The 25646-nt window shown below is 40.5% G+C and overlaps 1 protein-coding gene across 3 annotated transcripts in view; it reads right to left on the bottom strand.

Annotated features, from left to right (window-relative positions):
- Positions 1–2346: 2346 nt before the first annotated feature.
- arhgef18b (rho/rac guanine nucleotide exchange factor (GEF) 18b) overlaps positions 2347–25646 on the bottom strand; it is a 32881-nt gene continuing 9581 nt past the window's right edge. For 2 of the 3 annotated variants that reach the window (XM_008330524.3, XM_025065680.1), the window contains exons 9-31: positions 25174–25348; positions 19293–19360; positions 19141–19186; positions 18767–18968; positions 18479–18585; positions 17782–17922; positions 17308–17558; positions 16878–17003; positions 16556–16673; positions 16205–16459; positions 16026–16102; positions 15726–15904; positions 15378–15451; positions 14908–15093; positions 14604–14750; positions 14198–14313; positions 13683–13751; positions 13480–13527; positions 12758–13039; positions 12497–12646; positions 6434–6785; positions 5878–6003; positions 2347–5023 (exon numbers count right to left, since the gene is read on the bottom strand). In XM_008330524.3, coding sequence (XP_008328746.2) covers positions 4716–5023; positions 5878–6003; positions 6434–6785; positions 12497–12646; positions 12758–13039; positions 13480–13527; positions 13683–13751; positions 14198–14313; positions 14604–14750; positions 14908–15093; positions 15378–15451; positions 15726–15904; positions 16026–16102; positions 16205–16459; positions 16556–16673; positions 16878–17003; positions 17308–17558; positions 17782–17922; positions 18479–18585; positions 18767–18968; positions 19141–19186; positions 19293–19360; positions 25174–25348 — 3603 coding nt within the window. In that variant the 3' untranslated portion in view covers positions 2347–4715. The remainder of the gene's footprint in view (positions 5024–5877; positions 6004–6433; positions 6786–12496; positions 12647–12757; positions 13040–13479; positions 13528–13682; positions 13752–14197; positions 14314–14603; positions 14751–14907; positions 15094–15377; positions 15452–15725; positions 15905–16025; positions 16103–16204; positions 16460–16555; positions 16674–16877; positions 17004–17307; positions 17559–17781; positions 17923–18478; positions 18586–18766; positions 18969–19140; positions 19187–19292; positions 19361–25173; positions 25349–25646) is intronic. The other variant, XM_025065686.1, reaches the window with a different exon arrangement.

Raw genomic sequence — 25646 nt, 5'->3', positions numbered from 1 at the left:
GTGGGGGTGAGGGGGCGGGGCTTCTCACTCCTTCGTCTCGGGGACTTCCTTTGTTGATGTCGACCTGTGCAGCAGGTGGAGGGACAAAGATTCTTATTCATCCACATCCAGTGGAGCGTTTCTGCAGGAGACACACACACACACACAATGATGAAACTCCACCGACGTTTATCTGTCCATGATAACCTTTAAAAAAAAACAAAAAAAAAACAGCCTTATCTTCCAAAGACCTGTCTTTTCTGAGGGACATGTTTATGAGCAGTTATCTCCCTGTGATCACCCCTGGGTGTTGGAAGAATCCGCTTTGTGTCCGTTCAACAAGAGGACCTTTGTGTCAGCCAGGAACAACTGATAAGCAGCCGACGACTGCACTTCTTCACCAAATCAACTACAGGAATAGTAGAGTAGGGGGGCAGGGGTGGGGGCGGGTGTGGGGGGGTCACAGGGGACAAAGTCTGGGACAGAGGAGTTAGTAACGAAAGCAGAAAGAATTTCAGGTTTTTTTTTTATCTAGAATTTCAAACTGGAGGAAATGTATAAATGCTGAGAAAATAGTCACAAGTTTATGACGACAAAGTCATAAATTAATAATGAAATATAATAATTTAATATTTTTAAATCGTTGCCCAGCCCTAATATATATATATATCTAATTTATTTATCAAAATTGGGTTAAAAATCATATAATCATGAGAATTAAGTCATATATTAACAAGAATAAAGTTGTTCCATTGTGAGAAGAAAAAGTTGTAAATTACAAAAAAAACTTCTAAATTTGAATGAAGTCATAAGTCTAAAAGAAGTATAACAGTCGAAATGCAAATCATAATAAAAGACAAAAAGGTAAATTCACAAGAAGCTGTGGATTTCAACTATTATGAAGAAAAAAAATCGTACATTTTGGAGAAAGAAGAGATTGAAGAGAAAAGTTGTGAATCGTTTAGGAGCTGTACGTTTACGTGGATGATACGCTGTCAGAACTCATGGATTTCACTTCCTGGACAGAGGCTGAGGCTGGAACCTGAAGAAGAAGAAAAAGAAGAAAAAGACTTGTAAGACTGGACTTTGTTACATTTCTTCAGTTTTTTACAAATATAGTGAGATATAATACTAAGACACATTCAAATACAGCTTTTTTTTTTCAATGATTCGCTGTGGAAAAAGGGACAAAGCCGAAAGAAAAAGAAGAAGAAAGCAGTTGTCAGCTCACCCACTGGTTCCAGACCAGAATAAGTCAACGTCTTCATGATGAATGTCGTCTTGTAAAATATCATGTACTTCAGCTGCGGCTTCACTTCACTTCACTTCCACCGTGCTGTCATTTGTGGCGTGAATGAATACATCTGTAAAAGTATTGGATTGATATAGATTTACACAAAATATTCAACTGAAAAATACAAATATTACATTTTTTTTCCATCAACTTAAGTGTGTACCTGTCATTGTCGATGAGTTCAGAACTCCAGAGATTTATTAGAGGAATGTTTTTGTCACCACGTCACAGGCTGAAAACCCAAGTGCTGGTGTTGGTTGGTGTCCAAACCGTGGTCCGTGGTCTCCCGACAGCCGTTGGCTCCTTCCTGTAGGAAGCTGTTAAATCTGAGTGGAAGAACAATAACAGAGACAAACCAACAGAGACAGAGTCTATCAAGCTCAGATTTGTGTGTGAGTGTTTTATGAGCCTGTGAGGAGGCTTCGTCTGCACGCCCGTCTCACAGCAGCATCGATTTGTTCAACTCTGTGGTCAGAAGAGGTTCTGTCGCACAAGAGCAGCAGCTGAGGCTTCAATACAAAAACAAAACTAAACAAAACAAAAAAAAAGCAACGGGGCGAGTGTGTGTGTGGGGAGATGGACAGACGGGAGTCGCTGGATGTGAGGGGAAGAGACAGGAGACGGATGGAGCGAGACAAAAACAAAGACAGACGTAGGAGAGAGGGCTGGAAAAATGCTTGTGGAGAGGAGACAGAGAAAAGCCACTAATGACAGCAGACAATGAAAACTGGCGGCTGATGGAGCGTCTCCGCGGCCTGAGTGACAATAACGACGAAGGCAGCAGCAGCAGCGCCGCCGTTGACCAGACCTACAGAGACACTGGACGGCCTCGAACGCAGCACCTGAAAATAGAGCTTTGTCTGGGAATAGACTGTTATTAGTGCCGTCTAAATACAGGGTCCATCACACTGTTCCTGCTCCACCTCAGCTCTGCCACAGTGTGAGCTAATTGGGTGGTCGGGATAACAGAGACAAGAAGTGTGTGGAAAACCATAATAATAACAGGGTTTTAACAGCAATGATACAAATGACAATTAAATAAAAAGAATAAAAAAAAAACAGAACAAAAAGAATGTTGATGTCTGGACTGTTTTTAATTTCTATACTCTGTCTAAGGCAGCAGTTTGTGTCCACAGGTCGGTCGAAGAACTGGCAGTGAACAAAAGAAAATTAAAAAGTAAGAAAAATCACTTTCGTGTGCTACAAACTCCTGGTAAATACAAGTTTTTCGAAACAACAACAATAATATTAAAAATAATAAAAAGCATCATCAACATTCGTTTTCCTCCTTCAAGTATGCTACTACGCAAAGTGACTAGTGTAGAATTGGCAGAGAAAAAAAAAATCGACGGGTCCATGGTTGTTTACACTTTACAGGTCCTACAGTGTGTATGTACAGAGGTGTGTGTGTGTGTGTGCGCAGACACACACACACACTACACACAACAATGATGTGAAAGACTGGCTTAAGATGTCGAAAAGTGGAAAAATAATTTACAGAAACTTGTCCTTTTTTTTTTCTCCTCTTTCGGCAGGAACGTTGTCCCAATGAGGTCCATTTTACAGTCCACAGGTCAAAGGTTAAGAAAACACTCTGAAGAGTGGAGACAACGGTTGACAGCTGTGGTGGAGGACACCAAATGTCCTCAGGATTCTTTTTGTTGTCTCAGTGAGGACAGTGGACATTAAGAGTCCATTTACAGTGGAAGACACGTCCACAGAGTTCTCCAGGTGATCTCTGTCTGTCCAATCAGAGCCTCAGAGATCAGACCTGGAGCAGGACGTGGAGTGGACGAGGCGTCCAGCAGGATGTTGTCAGGGGTAATAAGACGTTGTGGGAGACCACACATCCAGCACGGCCTCACTGATCCTTCAAACAGCGGAGGTTGAAGCCCAGGCCCAGCCGGCCTTTGTCTCTTTGGTTTTTACAAACAGAAGCGACGGTCGGTTTTTCTTTTTACACACACACACACGCTGCCACATACACACATCAAAGTAAAGACGTCAGCCGTGATTGGCAGGACAGAGACAGTGCACCTCGACCTCAGAACTATAACAGGAATACAGTGTAATTTTAGCTGCTTTTCTTTTCTTTTTTCGTTTTTTTTAACACAGCAATGACTGATTGTGGTTTCATAATAATAACAATAATAAAAAGATGTACCATAATGTCACATGTGTTTCCTCCATGTCTACGTATGTACACGCCTGGCTGTTGTTTTCAACGTTTTTCATATTTAAAAAAAAAAAAAAAAAAAAATCAGACACCAGTCAGTGCACACGACAACAGTAGAATATGTACATCTATATACATAAACCTACTGTACATCACAACTTTGACAACAAGCTCCAACTGGACAGGTAGTGATCAAATAAAGTTAAGAGGAAAAAAAAAGACAAAAAAAAAAAAATCATCTGTTTCACCTCTGGTCGAAGACACAGAGGGAAACACTTTGTGCATACGTCAGGTCTGAAGAGCGACACCAGAGACAACAGCTGATTGGTCCGTCTGCTCATCTGAGTCCAGAAGAGCTGACGGGCACTGAAACTTAAGACCATGTGTGAAGTCTGGTTTGGTTGAAAATATGACACAAAAAAAAAAAAAACGAGAAGATCAGAATTCAGATTCACTGAAAAACATGGAAGTGTGGCAACGTTACTGCCACCTACAGGCAATGACTGCAGTAATAATTATTGATCAGTTTGACTGACACCAAACATTTACTTTAAATTAAGTACCAACCTCGATAAACGGTGATGTGTTCAAATACAGCTTTGGTATTATAAACACAAGAACTCTGACTTCAGTTGTAGAAATAAAAAAATACAAGTATTTTTTTTTGTTGAAATGATTTTAGTGCTGATGTACACAGATGTACTTTAGACCAAACTAACAAACCTTCGAGTTGGAAAATAATAATAATAAATGTCCTTCCCTTGACTATTGTTCAAATTAAACTGCCTGAATAAAACATAAAATAAACTAAAAACTGAGTTCTGACTAAATCCACATTAAGTTCAACAGCGACTGTTTAAGACTGAAGTCTGTGAAAACCTTAAATAACTCTGGTTAAGAGAAAAGAGAAACGATTCTTCGATTTGTTTGGAATGGAGTTTTTCACACTGTGGAAATGAAATGTGAAGTGTGTCGAGTGTCGATGATGAGTTCAGGTCAGGACTTCATCTCTGCACCTTTGACCTTGACCTCTGCTGATGATCCTCGGTGACGGAGCCGAGCAGACGCAGGTGTTCTTCTGCGTTACGTTTTACCTTCAGCTCCAACATTTGTCTTTTGGAGACTTCAAACTTCATTTAAACCTTCTTATTAAAGGCGTTTGGTTTGACAAAGGTTTCCCATCCATACAAAAAAAAATTAAATAAAAAAGAGCTTAAAAGATCCTTCATTGAAAACGTTTCTCTCTCAGTGCTGGATGTGAGGGGTCTAGAAAAAGATGACGTCCTCTTTATTCAAGTCTTCCGTGGAGATCTTGTAGGGTGGTGGAGTGGTCTGGCTGCGGCTCTGCCCCTGGTTCATCGGGACATGTGGCTGGAGGTTGGAACTCAAGCCCAGTGGCTGAACGTGGGACTGCACCTGCTGGACTCCTGAGGTGTGGCTGTAAAGAGGCACAGAGGGCTGTGCGGGGGGGACGGGGGGCTTCTGAGCAACAGCGGGATGAGAGGTGGCGATGGTGGTCGGAGCTGTGGTGGAGGTTTGACTGTCTGCTCCGGTGTCTGGAGGACTGGGTTGATCTGTCGCAGAAATGGAAAAAGTAGAAGAAGTAAGTCGCAGAAATGGAAAAAGTAGAAGAAGAAGAAAATAAAAAAGTAGGTCAACAGAGAAACTCAGTAGAAGTAAAGAAAAACGTATAAATAAGTGCTGACAAAATACAGTCAGAAAAAAAAACAACCAATAACCATCGACATGTCTACCTGATTAAAGGTCGACTTTCCAACAAAACATTTTCAGAAGCATAAAATAAAAGCACACTGCTACATGTGTGAAAGCTAATTTGTGCAGAGATAAAATGATGTCTGAGGAGATTTGTTATTAATCTGGTCAAAGCATTCCACTTTATCTACCAGTAAAATACTTTAAACATTTTGTATGCACTAATGCTTCTAAGTACTTCTTCTCTTGTCCCGTAAAGTAGTGACGAGGGAGTGTTTTCTCCCCCCCCCCCCAAAGTAGAGTGGATAACAGAACAATAAATGACATTATTAAACTACAGCAGCAGATTAGGTCGCAGCACGGTCTCGACAACAGCTAAGCTCACTGGTTCAAATCCTAATCTGCAACATTAAATCCTGTCTGCGTTTCTGTGAGTGGTTATTGTGAGGGCACCGGATTAAAGTGTTAAAATGCCTGTGTCAGCCAGGCAGCCGGCCATTAATCACAGAGCAGCATGTGAAACTGATAGGTGTTTACACAGGGCGAGGCTGGGCATGAGGGCGGCCTCGCAGCTGAACGTGATCGGGGCGGGGTCGAGTTTGCCCAGGTGGAGAACGCGTCTCTCGTTTGAGTGTGTGTGTGAACGGCGTCAACAACGCAGACCTCGTCTTAATGGAGTGACACAGGGCGTGTGTGTGTGTGTATAATTAGGAACCTGTGTGGTGATGCAGGGCTGACATCAAGGGCTGCTGGTGGGGGCTGATGGAGCGCTTAGCCTTGAGGGCATTTTCGTCTCGGGCAGAGAGCTTCATTGGCAGCATCTGCTTCATGTCCACTGAGGCTGAAAAGAAGAAGAAGAAGAAGAAGAGGAGGAGGAGGAGGAGAAACACAGGGGGAAGAGAGTAAACAGGAAACTGATTAAATAAAAAAAAAATTAGATTTGATAAACTTGAACCACAAATGATGAGAAAATGTCTGAGGTCAAACTCATGTCAGGAAATCAGTGAGGAAGAAAATTAATTTTTATAATAAATTGATTAAGGTAAAAAGCTTACCTGGTAGGACGATATTAATAATTTAAAATATATAAAATATACCACCTTTTTTTAAAACATAATTATTCTATCCATCAACTCCTTAATATAAATTCCAATAATCACAGGGAATATGTTGGATCTTTTGCAAAACATCAGGGCGCAATAACTAAACAACAGATAAACTGAATAACATTTTTTTTATTTGGTTTTCAGTTTTCAAACCTAAGGACTCACCTGTGCTGTCAGTGCGACTGGAGGTTTTGCTCATTTTGCCTAACTTCCCTTTGCCACTGCTGAAGGCGGCCAGCTTGGTGGGGATCTGCTGCTGCACGCCCACCGGTTTGTGCTGCTGGTTTGTGGTGCTCAACAGATTGAGCGGCACCTCCGTCTTCAGGGGCAAGGTGGAGGAGCTCGTCTCTCGTCGCAAAAGCACCTCAGGTCGCTCCGGGTAGTCGGCCGGTCCCACGGTCAGGCTGCTACGCACCAGGGGCTTCGGGGGCAAGGGCAGTTCAGGAATGCTGGTGTTGCCCGTGAGGCCAGAGGACATGAGAAGTTCTCCGTTCAGGCTGCCAGAGAGAGGAACCACCTAGAAGATTAAGGAAGAGCAGATGAAATTATTCACTGAGGGCAAAATGAAACCTTTCTGTTCTGGAAGTTTAGACTTTTGTTATGGAGTGTGTGGCTTCACTTTTGTCTCCGTTTTGTTGTTTAGATGTGTTTGCTGTATGGGCCATGTATGAAACCTTGACACAGCTTTAGTGGTTTGCTGTATGGGCCATGTATGAAACCATGACACAGGTTTAGTGCACGGAAAACCGACACACACACACGCCCATGTGCGGACACACAATGACTCTTGTGTTAGCTGCCGTGTCATTAGAGAAAGACAATCCGTTGAGAAGGCCGGCATTTATGGATTTAAGGGGAGAATCAGAGACACATGTTAGTTTCTGCTGAGCACACACTTTGCTGAAAAGCATTTGATGTTGCACGCACGTACACGCAACGAGAGAAACATTAAACCCTTTCGTGGTCCCTGAGCACATGAAGGCACGTTGAACTAAACAGACGGAGCTGTTGAACAAGGAAAACCGCTGTCATGACATCACTGGATGAAAGACACTGATGACACTGTCTGTTTAACCACTAAACTGGAGGAAAGACAATCTGATGTGATTAGACCCTGAATGTGCGACTACTGAAGAACAGTCATGTCCAGACTGCAGTGTTGACTGTTGTCCTAAACCTGCCTCGTCAACATGTGGTCATGATGACCAACCAGAACGCAGGCAAACAAAACATCACTTCCTGTTTCTCATATTAACCAGAGTGATAACCACCGACGCTCTGAGCCAAACGCTCTCATTTTCCCCCTGTCTAAATGAAAATGCAGTTGTTTTCTTCTTCTACCACTTTGGATCATCTGGCTGCATCTGCCTTTGTACCAGTGGTTCCAAAAGTAGGGGTCGGAACCCCACTGGAGCGAGTGAAGCAAGGCAAATTTGTTTTAATTTTCAATTTTTTTTTAGTGCCACAGATAGAATTGGCACTGAACTGTAATTGAATTTCCTGTCCACTGCACTGACCACCTGTCACTCTTCTGTAACAAACTGTCCAACAGTCACTCTGTTATCAACAAACACAACATGCTGGTCTTTGAAAGGTTTGAAGGAAACGTCTCAGAGTTTTTGCTCTGCTGACTCTGTACCCACGTTACAAGATTGATGATGATGATGTAGAATACTTCCTGTGAGGATACGGGGGGTGGGGGTGAGGGGTGGTATATGATGACTGTGTTCAAGGCATGAAGGGCAAACTCATCAGACTGTGACAGTGTCAGTACGTATGTCTGTTACATTTCCTAAAAACCGTAGCCTCCCCTCCAGCTGTAACTGCAGAGCATGACGAGGTGACCCGAGGCAGAGAGAGGCCCAGCGGAGGGGGGAGGGCGGGGGAGAGTCTCCCCACAGTAAATCCTCCTTTCTTCACCTCCACCTCCTCCTCCGTTATTTTCCTCCATCTGCACTCACTCATTTTGGCACACAGATGTTCCATTGTCGTCCCCTCCCCCCCAGAACAAGGTGAGCAGTTTTGGGACTGCACCAACAGCAGGTTTCCAGGGAAGTAAACGGGGCAGAGCTTTTCAGAGCACAAAGAGACTTTGACTGACAGCACACAAACAATCACCACTGGCTGTTTTCCAGAAGCTTCCGCTAACAACAGGCCTGACTTGGCTAATTATACAGCCCAGTTCCTCTCGTCCTGAACACTGACTGGATCCCTCAATATCATACACGTCTCCAGTTACAGCTACACAAAGGGTCTGGTCTTCTACACAGTGGACACCGTCCAGTGAGGTAATCCTCGGCTGACGAGTCTCATCTGCGTTTCCCCGACCAGAGAAAGAATTTCATTAATACTTGCCGGGAAATTGAATGCAACTGTCGAAGGACTCCAGGAAATGTACAGCACAGAAAAAAACAAACAAAAACAAAACACATCCTTCATCAGTATCACCAACAAACAACTAGACAACATCAGGTATAAGAACTGGAGTTTTGAAATACTATTATATATTTTCTTTCTTACATCTCTTTGTGCTATGGAAGAAATCTTTGAAATCAGTACTAAGAACTTAGTTTTTCACTAAAGTTTTTTTTTTATTTCTATTTCAACAGTATCTTATGTGTAATTTCCAATACCGCCCCCTTCTGCATGCATTATGCTGTGACTGAGCTAAGGTATTTGGTGAAACGTATTGATTTTCTAGCAGATGACAGCCTCAGCAGCAGCAGCAACATCATAAATCTATAGACCGAGATCACCGAGAGGAGGAGCTGGAGTTGTCGTGCAGAAGACGCAGCTCAGAGTTTACGACTGACCTTTAACTTCACTCCTGACGTTTGCCAAAGTACCCATGTTTTACAAACACTCCTGACATCTTGTACTCCTACAAGGTAATAATTTAGTGTTAGGCCTCTGAGCAAAATATACAATTTTTTTAAGAAAAGACATTAGTGAGGTATTCCCGGCAACAGAATTGTCATATATTTTATATTTGTGACGCTTGTTTTCTCATTCGATTTAGCAACTTCTGGGCTGGATTTTTTGGCTTTTAACTTTTAAAAGTCGTTCAGAATCACATGATCGCAGCTGAGGTCCGTGTTGTACATTTTCACAGGGCCTGAAGCAGAGGTTCTTTCCTGGGTCACAGCCAACAGAAACGCTAGAGGCCAGAGCTTTCCTCATCAAGAGGCCAGAGATAACACATGAAAGATCCTCTGAAGTCAGGACATGCCGCAACACGAACTGTTGCTTAAACTCTCACACTGAGAAAAGTAAACTTGTGGAGACGTTTTTTTTTTTTTGTTTTTTTTTCGTAACAAGGTTTAATCATAGCTCTTTTGCCTTGCTGATGAGTCTTAATGTTGGGTTTTTGGTACTTAAATGTCTGTTGATAACCCAGCCAGCTGTGACTGGAACACATCCAGATGATAAGAATGTTTGATGTCGGTGACGCATAGGAAACAAACCACTTCCAAACTTCCCAAAACCACGGCCAAAAAAAAAAAAGGCCCCACTGTGGAGTCAGCAGTATAGAACTGGAAAAAAAATAAATAAAAACAAACAGGCATCTCCATGTGTACAAAAAAAACACAGACACAAACACCATCACCAACCCTGAACAAATGAGCTCAGGATGTGCCGAGTGGATCGTGCTTCTAGTTTTAACCTGTCCCAAAGTAGATTACCAAAAAAAATAAACAATAAAAAACAAAAACAACCACCTATGTGACTGAGTGACGCTGTATTAGCACACGCTCTCTGTTATTACCCGAGTCCCTGCATTACTCATGATGTCGGATTAGTTCACTTCACTTCACGTGACCAGCGGCTGTGGTTTTCAGCAGAAACCATGTCATCTTCCAGGTATAACCCACAGGCAGCGGCCCGTCTTCTATAGTCAGTAATGAGATGATTAAATGCAGCACATAATGTCAGCTGATGTTGTTTGTCGGCTTCTGAAGCGAAGTCTTTGAAAAGGTCTCCCTGTCATGTTATCTCTGGAATGAACGCATTAACTTGTGGATTGTTGGTCACTACAGTTACAGCAAGACATTTAAAAAAGTAAACAACTATTTTCACCTACTATGGTCAACTACAACTACTGTGTTTCCACTGTTTACATGGCTTCAAAATGAACCATTCCTATAATGACAGTTCAGTCTGAACGAGTTCTTGTGACATGAAAGTTTTACCCCAGTTATTCTGTCTATGTTTAAGAAAAACTTCTACATTTTTGCTCCTCTTTTTTAATGGAAACTAAATATTTAATTTGTCTTCTCTCTCGTGTCTGTCACTTTCACATTTTTCTCTCCATTTTATTATATTTCAAGATAAAGCGTTTGAGTTCATTTAGAGTCTCATACTACAGCCTTCTCCATTAGAGTGAGAAAAGTAAGTTTTTGATTAATATATTAATATTGTTAATGCAGATATTGATGTAAAAAATAACACCAACATAAATTGATTTAGAAATCAAACCAAAAAAAATGAATCATTAATTCTCACTATCTTATTTCTTCTCTAATAATCTTGAATGTAGAGATTTTACATAGAATTATTTGCCACGTTATGTTAATTCTGCTTCACCTATTATTTTCTTAAATATGCATTACTGCCACCTACTGGGTGTATTTTTCAGTAGCAAACGTCATCACCCCAGCACGTTGAGTTGCATACCTGCTGATAATTATAGTATCATTTACTTCTTATGGTCCATTAAAAAAACTAAGGGTTATTTATTTGTTATGGTTTCTGTGAAACTCCAGTCGCCCTGTAGCCTTAAGGAAAGTACAGTTACAAACAAGCGCTGCACATTTTTAAGGACACGTTAGGACTCGAAGATGGCATTTTGTCACCTATTAGATACTCATCTAGGTATTCAGGATAAACAACGGGCACAGCTGAAGGATTAAACATGTGTGTGACGACATGCTGCACTACTTTAACGGAGCGGCAATGACTCGCTGCAGCCTCCGTGGAAAAACATGTACATGTAGCTGCAGTCCCTATTTTTAAAACAGAAATTAAAGACAGCGACTCAATGAGTTGTAACACTTTGTTGTTGACGAGAACATTAGTCAGCACGAACAACCGCACGGTTACTTGGGGGTTTTATTTTTCATGTTCTCTTGTCTGTCGACAAAACCAGGTGTGACTCAGCTGTTGTTCATGATTCTGTCATTATGTCCTTATTACATGTTTGAAACTCTCTTGCACTTTAAATGTCATATAATAATTATGAAACAACCATTATTTTCTATAAGGGACACGATGGACCAATTTGTAAACTATAATAGAAAGTGGAGAGTGAGGTGAGTTGACTTAATGGCTGCTGGAATTTGCACCGGCAACCCCCGTGAAGTGGAATAACCAATGAAAGATGAATGAATTAAATAACATATTGATACTAAATTAATTATTTGTCTTTTTGATTGTTAATTTATAAAATATAATTTCAAATAAAAAAATATTAATAATAGATACATAATAAATTAATATTGATGTTTGTTTGCACTAAAACAGAGCTTTCTGTAAAAGAAAATAATAAAGTACCTTTTGTCATGAAAAAACAAAACAGTACAGTGCAAAAGAAATCAAGAGTGATGCCCTACAGACTTAATATGTTTGTATGAAAAGAACAAAAATGTGTCATCATAAAAGTCCTGATGTAAAACTGTCTGTTTCACATCTTATCAGGTTGTCGCTGCGTAATCAATCAACCAAAGTTTGACACCGACACAAAAACTAAAAGCTGATATTAAATCACTTTTTCTGGCTCTCCCTTACAGAGCTTTTAGCACAGGGCATGGAATTACACTCAATGGATTTTTCTCAAAGTTTCTCTCCCACGAAACACACAAACAAAAGCCTGCATTGTACTGCCACAGGGGAAAGAAAGATACAGGTAAGGCAAAACAGGAAGGACGGCAGGGAAAACACGGCAGGAACGGAGGAACGAGAAACACTTGAGATGACTGATTAGAAAACCTACGATACTGTATGTGTGACTTGATGTTGTGGCCATAACAAAGACCGTGGGAGCAGAGACCAATGTTTTCCTGCTGATGAATACGTCTTTGTGGTTGACATTATTACAGATTATTCTGTTCTTCAAGGAAAATAGTTTTAACTTTATTTTAAATATAACAACTCTTTAGACGTTTAATGTTTCCTTCCGATGTAAAATACTGTTTGATTTAATGCACATTTGCATTGATCCAGGAATCTTACCTCGATGGTTTTCCTCTTGAGTTTCTTCTGGTTTTCCAGACGTTCCTTTTCTTTCTCCACAGATCTGGTGGACTCTCTCAGTCTCTCCAAGTCCTGCTGGTACTTATCCCTCTGCCTCTCCAGCTCCTCCTTCTCTTTTGCGAGCTGCTCCTGTAGAAAAAAAAACAAAACAAGCAATGTTACATATTTTTTTTCAAGCAAAATACCACACTAATTTAATGAGACATTCAACATCAGGGTCTGAAGTTTGAGAGTACTCACCTCCAATCGTTTGCACTCCTCCTCTCTCTGAACGAGCCGGGCCTCCGTGGCCTCCACCTGCTGCCGGTGCCTTTCACGCTCCTTCTCCCAGCGCTGCTGTTCCTGACGGTGCTGAGACTGGAGCTTGTGAAAACTGGCCAGTTCTTCTCTCTGCAGCGCCAGCGTCCGCTGCTTCTCCTGCTCCAGGAGCACGTTCCCACGGTGGCGGCCCGGAAGGGAAGCTCGCTCGTTCAAAGAGGCTCGTTGGAGTTCAATCTGACTGTCCTGCTGTGAAATGATTCCCTGGTGAAAGGAAAAACGTTAGATTTTTAACCATGACCTTTGAATTGTAGTAATGTTACTGTAACAGTGTCTGTTGTGGTTCATTTTGCTCTTGATGATATAATGTCAAGATTTAGGGTTATTGGTAAAATTTAATTTGCATTTAAGGTCATTTTAAATTTGCTTATTTCATACAGAGAATCAAGTGCATTTCCCCCCTGGGAATAATTGATTTACAGAGACGGGACATTTTAAACAGCCTTTCTTGATTTATTTATTTATTGAACCCTGTGGCTAGTTATATAATCAGAAAAATGTCTAATAAATCATCTTTTTAAAAACCCTGCAAGTTGTAGCCCTGAGGTTAAATGACAAAATGAATCATTTAAAGCACAACAATATATATATAGCAGTCTTTTTAATTATTTTCATCTACGGCGCATGAAAGGTGGAGTTATTACCTGTAGACTATAGAGCCTCTGTGAAAGCATCAGCACTCTGTCGAAGAACTGTGTGGAAGGCAGATCAGGTCAGTCATTTACAAACTTCATCTCCTGTTGTTATGATACTGTATATCAGTGTATATTTTTACATCCAGCAGACATGGTTGTCAAATATCAAAGTGACGCAGCACAACGTGACAGATCAGAGAGGGTGAGTTTACCTCGGCCTCAGGGAAGGTGTTGGACCAGATGCTGTTCCATCTGGCAGGAGAGCATGTGCTCTCATCAACCTGGGAAAGGACAGTCAGATACACAGAGAGGCATATTAATGAAGTGACGCAGCTAACACACACTGTACTGCTGCCGTTACTGTATTTTGTAAAAATGTTAACAATTAAAAAGCTTTCATTTACTCATCAGTAACAAAGTTAACAAAATATTTAGAATTTCATTCAAAATCTACTCTGCTCTTGTTTGAATCTAAAGAAAGAAAAAAAAAAAGATTGTAGTGTTTTCATCCACCAAATCTATCTTCTCTGTGACCTTTGGCCTGATATTTCTTCAACACCAGGATTTACTGAAAGGTATCTATTTAAAAACAAATGCAGTGACCCGAGACAGGACAAGGTTACAGTAAACATTAGGCCGTGGAAACTTTCCAGATGACTTGGGTTGTTTACTATTTACAGGAAATAACACTGCGACTCATCCCGGCGGGCACATGTTGAGCCCCTACCGTCTGCTCCAGGGTGTGGCTGCCACAGAGGTCTTTGAGCTGAGGGTCAGAGCTGGCTCTCTGGCTTCTGTCTCTGTTTCTGGATTCACCAGAGGAGTTCTTCTTCACACTGCCATCTGGCACAGACACGCACACACACACAAAAGGACACAATGACAAACACACACATAATTCAACTTTGCTGATACAAACATAAGTTCACAAAACTTCACACAGGTACATACTTTTATAAACAAGTAAAAATCATAAAATAAAATGCTTCAATTACAACCAAAGAAAAAATGAAAAGAATCAATACTATATGAAGGATTTAGCAAATTTATTCATGTGCTAGTGTCACCCATAAATGACATTAACGATGTTGATTAGATGGTGGACTTCCTCAGATCACGGACTGGACACTCACTCTTACTGAGTATGGTGGGATTACTGTCATAGCCCCCAAAAGTATCTGCTCTCCTGGGTGGAACCCCAGAACCTCCGACATCCTCCGAGTCAGAGACTGGAGCTTCTTCTCTCACTCCAGACTGCAGGAGGTTCTGGAGATTCTCCACTGGAATGAAAAGATGACAGGGAGCAGATGAGATGACGTCAGAGTCAAACCAAACTTATACAGAAAAAGAACAGCCTTAATAATAAACATTATTCATCTAAGTTACTCAGTACCAAATAAAGCAGTCAGGGACATACTGTACGTAGCATGGTCTCACCTTCAGTTATTGCTCCCTTGAGTAAGGTCTCCCCCTGCTGGAGGTCCGAGGCATCTCCTCGAAGCAGAAGTCTTGAACGAGAGGCTGTAAACTCCAAACCTGCCACAGACTCTGCCATGTCTGCAAAAATCTGCAGCTTCTCAGTGAGAGCTTGCACGATCACCGCGTCCCTCTGACCCAACCGCTCTACACATGAGAAACATGGAACAAAATACAGTAAGGAAACACCAAGAGAAAGTACTGAAAGTACAGAACTGGTCAAAGGACTTCATTTTGTATCTGTAAAGCAGGAACCTCCACATAAAAATTAATGTTTAGACATAAATATGTAAAATAAAATTATTTGCATCCACATAAAAGTTTAAAAAGCTGTGCAAGAAAATATTAAAACGATGTCTGATGATGACTGACGGGGCACATGAGCACCACCTAGAGTCATTTTCTGGTGCTTCACTGTCCCTAAAAGTTACCTTGAAAGTCTTTTAACCTGGAAGCTCGAGCCTCCTCTTTCTCACTGAACAGCTGCTCTTCTGTATGAGGACAGCTGCAAGGGGAAAGGGACAGAGTCAGTAGTTTGGACAAATGGACATTAGAGACCTAAAATGGCAGTGATCTGGGGAGATGAGGTCATCTTTATTATGCCAATAAAGGTCTTTTTAAAAACAGCACTGACTCTGGTCTCTGTCCTAACAACATTTACTGTTTGATTGGTTATGAAAAAAACAAAAAATATCAAAAACTATAACATGATGGATGTGAGCAGAGGACATTAAAATGAAAACAAAATGCTTGCGACACAAAAACAACACAACATGTACCTTTCCACCGCCTGCCTTATGTTTGTCATCCATGTGTTTCTTTCTTCCTTGGAGGTGGTGTGGATCTTGTACATCTCTGGTTCATTAGAGGAAGCACAGATCAGAAACATGGCCTTCTCATCGTGGGCCACTTCCCTGACTATCAGCTTCTGAAGAGAGATCACCGACGGCTTGTTGTCCTGGGAGGATAATACAGTAGGGGTGAAAATTAGTTAGTCTATTGATGGGTTAGACATTTACAGTACTGTTCAACATTAATGTACATTTAAATCATATGTACAGTGAAGATAAACCACTCACCACTGTAGCAAAAACAAATCTCTGGTCCTTTTCTTGCAACAAAATCAACACATCCGACAGAAGAACGGCTACAATATCTGGAAATTAACCATCGGAAATAACAATTTCAGACCACAACCTGCTACCAAAAAATAAAAACGTTGATTTTGGTTTGTTTTTTTAAATATGCCTTTCCGCACCTTTCAGTCTGCCTGACGCAGCCTTCCAGTTGACGGTGCCCTCATGAAGCAGTCGTCTTCTGGTCGACAGCAGGTCCTCCCTGCGAAACATTCGGCCATCTTTGATTTTTCCCACAGCTTTCGGCTCCATCTTGTTGTGTATGTCTCTGAGTCGAGACAACTTCTCGTAGAGATTAACCAAAGAGTCCACCTGAACGATGGTATCTTTGATCAGACCCAGAGCCCGAGTTAGATCCTCGTGCTCTTCGGTTCCAGCTGGAGGTCAAAAAAATAAATAAATAAATAAAACGTACTTTACAGCAACAGAAGCTGTAGGTAATGCACAGTATTTTATCTGTCAAACTCCCAGACCTTTAGTATTTTGTAGAATCCGTTCCACTAGTACTGGGTACTTGGTAATGCGCTGTGTGACCAACAGGATGCACTCTGTCACTCCTAGCCTCCGAACAATTGACAAGTTCTTGATTTTCTGTGTTAAAAGAGCAACATGTTGAATTGTCAGCTTGTCTTTGTTCTTATAAGTAAATGACAAAAATTCAAAAAGACACAAGCAACTTCAGGACTGTATTTTACTACGATACATCTCTAACACTTTCTTTTAGATTAGAATCCTTTAATCACTGGTGAACTGAACTTTCTCCTGACATGAAAACGTGCTAACGAATCCCCTCACCTGTATGATGTTCTGAAACTTTTTGTTGTTTTGCAGCTGTTCTTTGTAGTAGCTGACGGCTTCTGTGTGATGACTGCAGAAGTCTCCGTAGCTGTTCTTCATCCTCTCCCCGATTTCCCCTGAGAACTGAAGAAAGAGGAGCTGTTATTTATTCCACATTTGTGACATATCTTTTTACATCCTGTACCACCTCTGACAATATGTGCCTCTTAGAGTATCAAAGATTATTAGCTTTTTTTTAAATTAGTTTAATTACTTCATTTTTCTTTTTTGAATTCCTACTCAGAGACACTGTAATGTTCACCAGAGAAACATTTGGAAACTGATTTTTTTTCTCATCACTTCATGTTTTCATTGTATTAAATGTCCATACATACGTTAATACCAGGTATTGAAAGTGTGTGCAGTGTCACTGAGGACTTCTCCGTACCTGTGTGATCAGAATGTCGGCTAATCTGTTAATTAGGTAGTTCCTGTCACTTGAAGAGACGAGGTTTTCTTGCCGTCGCTCTTTAAGACAAGTGAGGAAATGCGTGTGGAGCTCCAGAAGACTTTCCAAACGAGGGAACAGACATTCCAGCTTGCCTGATTCCATCTGAAGGTTCTCCTTCAACTCTCTGACGTAGACGTGCAGCATGATCTTCAGTGTTCGCACGTGGTGCATCTCTGTCTGCATCAGCTCTGTAGGAAAAGACAAAACCAAAACCTTTCTGTAATTAAGCCCTTATCTTGTAAAAAAATGCAAATTACTTTCCCTGTTTTCAGCTGTTTTGGTTCAGTATCAGCTCATGCTGTGTTTCCAAAGCATCAGAAAAATCACACTTTGCTGATCTCTGAATGTGACAACTGTCAGCCCCTGAGGTGTGAAACTAATTGAAATGACAGTCTCAAAAATCTCACTTACCGTAAATGACATCTTGTCTCTTCACCATTTCTTTTGAGTGATTTTTCACAAAGTGTTGATCAACTGCCAAACTCCAAGACTCCGCCTCCAGGTCCTGGGCGTCTGACTCCAGATCAGATCGCACCGCTGCATAATGAGCATCTAAAGAAGTGACAGGGAGAGGAATCACTATAAGCATTGTTTAAAGAATTCTAATATTTAAAAAAATATATATATAGATCAATATGAGGCAAATATAGTTAAATAAATACAAAAGAAAAGCAGAACATCTCATTTAAACTTATCAAAATAAATACAAAAGAAAAGCAGAAGATCTCATTTAAACTTGAATGTCCTAAATGTTCTCTAATAAACTGAAATCTAAAATGTTCCCACCAAACATCGTCTGTTTTCATCACTGGCAACAGTGAGAAGATGTAGCATCAGTAAACATTTGGCCTGTTTTCACCTCCCACACACTACAGCTTAATGAGACAGGGTGAAGTCACTCCTGACTCTGCAAACAAACTCCACATCTTCTCCTCCCCTGGATTAGGACAACTCCCTGTAGATGACTATTAGTTATTCTGCACACAGGCTCGTCCAGAGACGGTGGACGACGGGCTGGTAAAAAGGGGGTTATATCTAGACACACGCTTCAGCTAAGCCTACAATTACACACGACATTTCAACAACTGCTGTCAGTGCATCAACTCGCCTTCTACAATGATGGACTCGGCGGTAGAGGGCGAGATGGAAATGGCATCGTCGTTGCAGTGTTTTGAGCGGAAGGCATCCGTTTCATCCATCTCCCCAGGGAGGGATCTGAGGACGACAGCCACAGGCCTTAATTAGATATCGCCTGATCAACAGCAGATAATGTTAGCTGATGGTAATAACTCATAATACAACTACTCAAACACAGCATAATAAAAATTTAATAACAGAATGGGCAGATAAGGAAAGATTCTGATGTATGTTTTAGTTAGTTAGTAACTACACTCACCCTGAGCTAGGGTGGTGACGGAGGCTGTAGCTGAAGTTGGAGGCAGGTGCAGCGGAGTTGGCAGTGTGGGTGACGGTCAGCTGATGGTTAGAACTTGAATGACTTAGAGTCATGCCTGGGCTGCACGACGACCCCGGGTGTCCATCCACAGGCTGTGACAGAACAGAGCCTGTCTGACTCCGATCTCGGTCCCAATCTCTTTCTGCAGCAAATACAAAAAAAAAACAACAACAACATCAATCTTCGTTAACACATATCAGGAGTTTTCCCCCAAGGATTAAATAAAGTAATTGGAATTCTGATAAAGACGCCGTCTTCCTTTCCAAATGAATGCAGCATGAATTCAAGTCTGTGTTAATCTATGTTCTACTTACTGGGGTTTGGAGATCCAGCTGAGCTAGGTTTTGATTGGCTGTCCTTCTGTTCAAAAAAAAAAAAGTTTTGTGACTATTTTAAGTCCATATACATAAATGCAAAATAACAGAATGCGACAGAGACTGTGTTGTTTTTTTTTCGGTAGCTTTACCTTATTCTTGCTGCTGGTGCACTCACCCAGCAGAGACTTGCAGCTCTTGTGAACATTCACCGCACAATCTGGAAAAAAAGAGCAGGAAAAAAAAAAGGTGAGGTCAGTCTTTTATTACTACCTGTTGCGTCAGTTTAACAATATTCAGAAGGTAGAATGTACAGTCTCTCTGTGCAGCATCTGGTGGTTTACCTCAAAATCACATCTGGATGTAATATAGACTGAACATAAGTTTATCATAAGCAGCGCTTTAAAGATTTTTAAACCGACCTTGGCTCTGTTTAAATCAGATGAAACATCACAACACAGACTTTTGGACATCATTTTTTTTTTCCCTGAAATGAGAAATCCTAATGTACAGCTCTGGAGTTCTCTTATCACTGAACGGATGAATGATTTCTGGCACATGAGAGCAGAGCAGCAGTGACTCTGGTTTCTGTTGGATTAAATGGGAGACATTCACTTCGCCTTATGCTGGTTAAAGGGAACTCCCGTTTCTCAGTAAGAACACTCTAATTTTTTTTTTTAACTTTTCTTCCTGTATGGAAAAAAAACACAGCTGCTGTGGCCTGGTTTGAATGAAGTGATAATTGGATCTCCGCTGATTATAGCAGATACGAATCACAGTTGTTTTGGAAAAACAAACTGCAGGCTTTGAGCTCCCACGTAGATGTCCTTTTAGATTTATTAAAAAAAAACACACACAGAAGAAGAAAATAAACTTATGATTAACATTATGTGTTAACCTTTAAGTGTGGATACAGCTTATGAAAAGTAAGGATCACATAAGGTACTGGGCTGGACAAACAAATGAAGTCAGCAACACTATGCAAAACCCCAACAGCCACAGAGTTAGGTTCAACCAGGCAGACGTGTCGAAAACACACATGGAATAAGATGCAAAATAAATATACAGATACAGTATTTACATTGAAAGGAAAGAGTCACCAATAAAGTGAAGGATGAGGTGGAAGATGGGGCTTTTTTTTTTTGGATATAAACTGACACTGGACCACTAAAGTTTTGTGACATTAGCACTTAAAGAATTGTCAAAAAAAGAAAAATGTCTTTATTCAAAGCTAAGTTAAACAGTAACACGTCTTCAACCTCTAAACCCTGAAGCTTCCTGTTTCTGCCTGTTGTTCTGTGAATAAGTCATCAATCCAAGTTTTAGATACAAACACAGTTTGTGATGAATTAAGATGTTGCTTTGAAGGGTTAAAAAAAAACAAAAACCCACACCCACAACAACAAAACCTCCTCTACCGTTTCCAAACATAATACACAGCCAGGGAAGTATTATTATCAGTGTTTGTGTCCTGCTGACAAGGATCTGCTTTTGTCAATGACATTGTAAACATGAGTCGTACTGGCAGCTTCCACTACGTGCTGCACAAGCCACAGTCAAAGCTTCCACTGTGTATTCTTCCTCTGTATGTAGCATTAACATGAGTACGTTAACAACATAAAGATGTGCTGTAGAAGTTTGATTGTGTTAAACTACAGAGAACCAAGGTCATATTAAAGACAATACAGTTACCGAATTCTTAATGTAGTGACGTCAACCATCAAATGTATTGTTAAAACCAGAACCATTAGAGCACCTGACAGGTCAGCAGTCCTGGGTGCAACAACAAATGACACGTCATTAATATCAGCTCACATCACACCGAGAGACCCAACAACAATCCACCAAAGTTGAAGAAATCTGCAGATACATTGTGAGTAAGGGAAGTTAAATGTTTTCCTGAGATAAGAAAGAACACATTGTGCTTTACTGATGCTGCAGAACTTTAAATACTTTTGAAGAGACACAAAAATAGACAAAAGTCACCACAGCCTTCGCATAAAGGCCTGATTATGAATAATGTGTCACCACAGTTAACATGAAGTGGCAGGTGACACTGCAGTAGTTTGGGGACAGCTGTGCTATTCTTTTAGTAGTAGTTGAGGTAAAGGGACATGCTCATGTCAACAGAACAGTAGTTGGCCGCTCATCCACGGTAAAATCAAACTCATCACAAACCAGCAGCAGATACAGTGCAGTCCAGGTCACTGGTGAGTGTGAAAATGAGCAGTACAAGTTAAGAATTAAACATGGTTCTTGTCTAACTTCAGAAGATGAACATGTTGCAACGTCTTATCTTAAAAGGGTGAGGTTCTCATCAACCGACCAGCAGATAGCAGTGGTTGTATTCTTGCCAAGGAAATTTTTATCTCAAAGGCGGCCGAGCCCATGGACGTCTAACTCATTGAAGTGAAACATCTACTGTATGTGTGTAGGCAAGTCACATTTCTCACTAATCATACATTACTAATAAAAAACCAGCAGTGGTCACAGAAAGAGAATGTACGTTGACCAGAAAAGAAGCTCTGCACGCCTTCACGAATCAATAACCTTTTAGAATATGAGCAATGACACTTAAATCTCACGATCACTAGTCCGTGTTTTTTGAGTTCCAAGAACGTTTCTAAAAGTGTCTGCTTTCTCTCTGCCAATTGCTGCTTGGCTGAATTGTGGCTTGAAAATCAAATTTTAAAAAAAGGTTAAAATTTACTGTCCAGATCACAGGGGTCTAACAAAGTGAGGTGGGTGAGACCCAGAGTCAGTGGAGAGTGGGCTGATAGACACTAGCAGACCTGCCAGGCACAATTACAGTCATGTGACTTGGTCAAAGGGGAAAAACTCAGAACAGAGAGGTAGAGGAAAGGGGACACACTAAACCCTTTCCTTTTTTTTTAACATTAACAAAGCAGCGGCAAAAGCACACATCACCTGCCTGTCCGGGGAATTACAAGAATTTGTCGCTCAGTAAAAACATAATTTAGCACACGCAGGGTCACTGGGTTTCATAATGCCAAGTCAGTATGTGGTTGTTAGTCTCAAAGACTTCAGACAAGACTGTTGAAAACACAGATGCAGGGGCCGCCTGGACCCTATTGGTCCACAGAACTGAAAGACTATTTCAGGGTAAACTGCCCAGTGGTGATTTTGTTTTGTTTTTTCATTCCAATTGGATTTACAGCTTACTAATATCTGCACATCGGTTTCTAGATTTACAAATTTACAACAGATTAGTTCCCTTAATATTAACTATAACAATATATAACAATATATATATGTATCCAGAATCCAGAAAGACATACCACATACATTCAACTCTTGTTAAAATTGCAATCGTAAAAAAAAAAAATTCCTATCCACAGGAGCTCACATGAGAAGCCTCTAATTTAAAATCTCCGGCTGAGTTACTGTCCCAGCCCATTCCTGCAGAGATTGGTCGCATTAAAACGTTTTTTTAACAATACCACACTATCACCACAAGCAAGTTAAAAGCATAATAATAGTTTTTCTACTCAGTTCCACTCAGAATGTAAGAAAAACGTTTTAAAACTGCGCTATCGTTAGCTCAGTTTCCAGTCACCTGTTGAGCTTATTGGCACAGATCAGCAAAGACACAGAAAAAAATAAAGTTTATTGAAATATAATTGTTTGGGTTAATTAATATAATAATTAGACTGCCTTATAAAACTTCAAATGGTGAATTACTTCCATAACTACAATTATAAACTTGATTTTTAAAAACAAGATGTATTGGGCTAACAAGTGGCTAACTGCTAGTTCGCTACATGTTTAATCTCAGTTGTGCCAAGTTAGTGACAAAAGAGATACTAAATACGACATACTGCGGTGTTTGAATGTTTTTTAGGATCACATACAGAACCATAACAGTTTTAAAAATAATAATAATTGTATAACAAAAACAAATGCTGAAGCAGGCGATTTGTTAGCTCTCATTAGCCTTTAGCTGTTTGTGCTAACGGACAGGATGACGGAGAAGTCTCACTGATGGAAACAACCATAGAGCCATACACCTGATTCAGCTTCTGTGTCTGTCGCTTACCTCCCCAACATGGACCGAGACCAGGACCGAAACCGGTTCTATCTGAATCCACTGCATCCACACAAAAAACACAAACGCGTAACCGACCGGCAAACTACTCAACGACTTTGGCCATTAGTAGTCAGAGGCAACAAGTGTGTACATTCTCGGTTGTGTCCAGTTCAGCGTCCAACTCACTGTGCACTGGGAACAATCCCTGGCACACAAACGACGCATTCCACAGGCTGAATCTCGGTTCAAACCAACAGGGGCTTGGTCCAAATTAAAGGGATATTCACACGCGTCTGTGAGGTTATAATTTGTGAAAGAAAAGCTGAACTATTTTGTTAAACTTCTGCTTTTAAAATTGTATTATACTATTTTGTTAAACTTCTGCTTTTAAAGTTGTATTATTACAACTATTATTATTTACTGCAACATAACGTATTAAAAGACGTAGCAGACAAATCCCCAAATAAAAATAAATGTCTTATGTTAATCATATATATGTGATAAATAATTTTAGAATTTGTTTCATTACTAATTCAGTTGCTTTCTGTTTTGTTTATGTCTATTAAAAACAGGGTTTTCCGGTTCACAAAGACCAGAACTGCCACAGTAAAAAACAACAACAACAACAACAACAACAAAAAAAACCCATGATATACCCCTTCTCATCCCTGTGGGATGTACTTATTATCACCTTTGTCCCCTTCAGAGAAACAAGGGGCAAATGATCTCACAGGGCTAAGAACATAGTGATGTTGAAAGCACGGTTGAAATCACTGTTTTCCTGCAAATGGCTCCTTTTCTGTAAAGTGAAGTGGTTCTAATACTGAGAGCGGTTGTTTCCCTATTGGAAACTTCTATTTGCCGTTATAAAATGCCTGGCCACATGGTTTACCAGAAGACATTAACTGTATTACAGTTACTACCATATATGTGTATGTGCCCACGTTGTTGTATTGGGTGGGAAAATCCCTGTGTGGGAATTGAAAACTTTTCACTTTTTTCAGATGACCTTTCCTGGACAACTTACAGTTGGTAAGAAGTGATTCGCCGGTCTCTAAGCTTTGTTTTAAAGGAAGTATGCTGTAGATTTGCACATGCTAAAAAACAAAACAAAACAAAACAAAAACATGCCGTGTACTGTACATGCATAATCCTCTGGCAGTGGACGGTGATGATCCACAGATAACGAGTCCAAACATGTGACCTGAGCTCTGCTACACAGGACACGCGGTAATGACGAGGAACATAATGGGTTAGGGAGGAAGTGGCAGTAGTTGTTGATGATGTCGGAGGAGGAGGAGGAAGAACCAAAAGGCAACAACAAACTAATAGGTTTTAGATTAAATTAAAAATTTGGTCTTTTCACTCTCTAGATTATGAACGTGCTTTTGTAAGTTTATGGAGATAATTTGAGGTTAAGAGTTGACTTGGAAAATCAAATTGTAGTTATACCAACTTGTTCCAATCCAATTTCACCATAAGGATTTTAGGTTTAATTCTATATTATTTGATGAAACCAACTTAAAAAAAAACAATATTTGTCATAATACTAGAGGACCAGTAGAGGTACTGCAAGTAGTTATGAAGTATTTGGTTGATGAGAGAATTTCATTTTGCACCTTTTTAAATTTAAATCACGATTATAGAATAATGTGTGTTATTTGTATAGATTAGTTTTAAATGTGAAACAGCAAAGTACTTACATATATTTGTATGGTACAAGACCCAGTTTTAAACAATACGTGTTCTCCCCCCCGCTCCCCGTGCTCTGCTAGTCTGGCTTGGCAGCGTGTGTTTTTTTTTTATGTGACTGTTGGTTTGCTTCAGTGCTCGCCTTAGTGCTCGCCTGGGTGAACATGCGTGCAGCAGTGTGGTTAGAAATAGATACAGCTTTGTGTTTAAGCCCAACACCTGTGCACATTTGTGCCATCGTGGCGGCAAGCACGAGTGTGTGTGTGTGCGCCAGCGTCTGTGGCTCTACTCACGCATGCACTGCAGGCCATGCTTTTTCTGCAGGGTTTTGCTGCACAGTGAGCAGGTGGCGCAGCTGGAAAAAGAGCCTGGCACCAAACGGTGTCCGTTGTTGTTGCTGCCGTTGCCGCCGCACAGTTTATCTCTGGCTTCCTTTTCCTTCTGCTGCTCTTTTTCTCGGTTCTTACCCTGCAGAGGAACGAGAGAAAAATATATCTTTATGTGCAAGTTCAGTATTAAAGACGGGTAAAAGTCTTTGATCATCACACACAAAAAAAAAACATGCACATGCTAAACATGGGATCAGCAAAATAAGCCTCAGTAATTATTCTCCAGACTATAATAATGAGTTGAACATCGTTAGTTTATTTTGTCATTTTTGCTTCAGTCCCTGTAACATCTTTGTATTGAATTTTTATTATTATTATTATTATTGAATAATAGAGAAAGAATTGATGATATTCATACAATAAACATATTTGGTTTA

This window comes from Cynoglossus semilaevis, chromosome 2 (assembly GCF_000523025.1).
Source record: "Cynoglossus semilaevis isolate Cse_v1.0 chromosome 2, Cse_v1.0, whole genome shotgun sequence".
In the NCBI taxonomy this organism is placed as follows: Eukaryota; Metazoa; Chordata; class Actinopteri; order Pleuronectiformes; family Cynoglossidae; genus Cynoglossus; species Cynoglossus semilaevis.
Note: the sequence above shows the minus strand (reverse complement) of the source record. Positions and strands in the feature narration are given on the sequence as shown.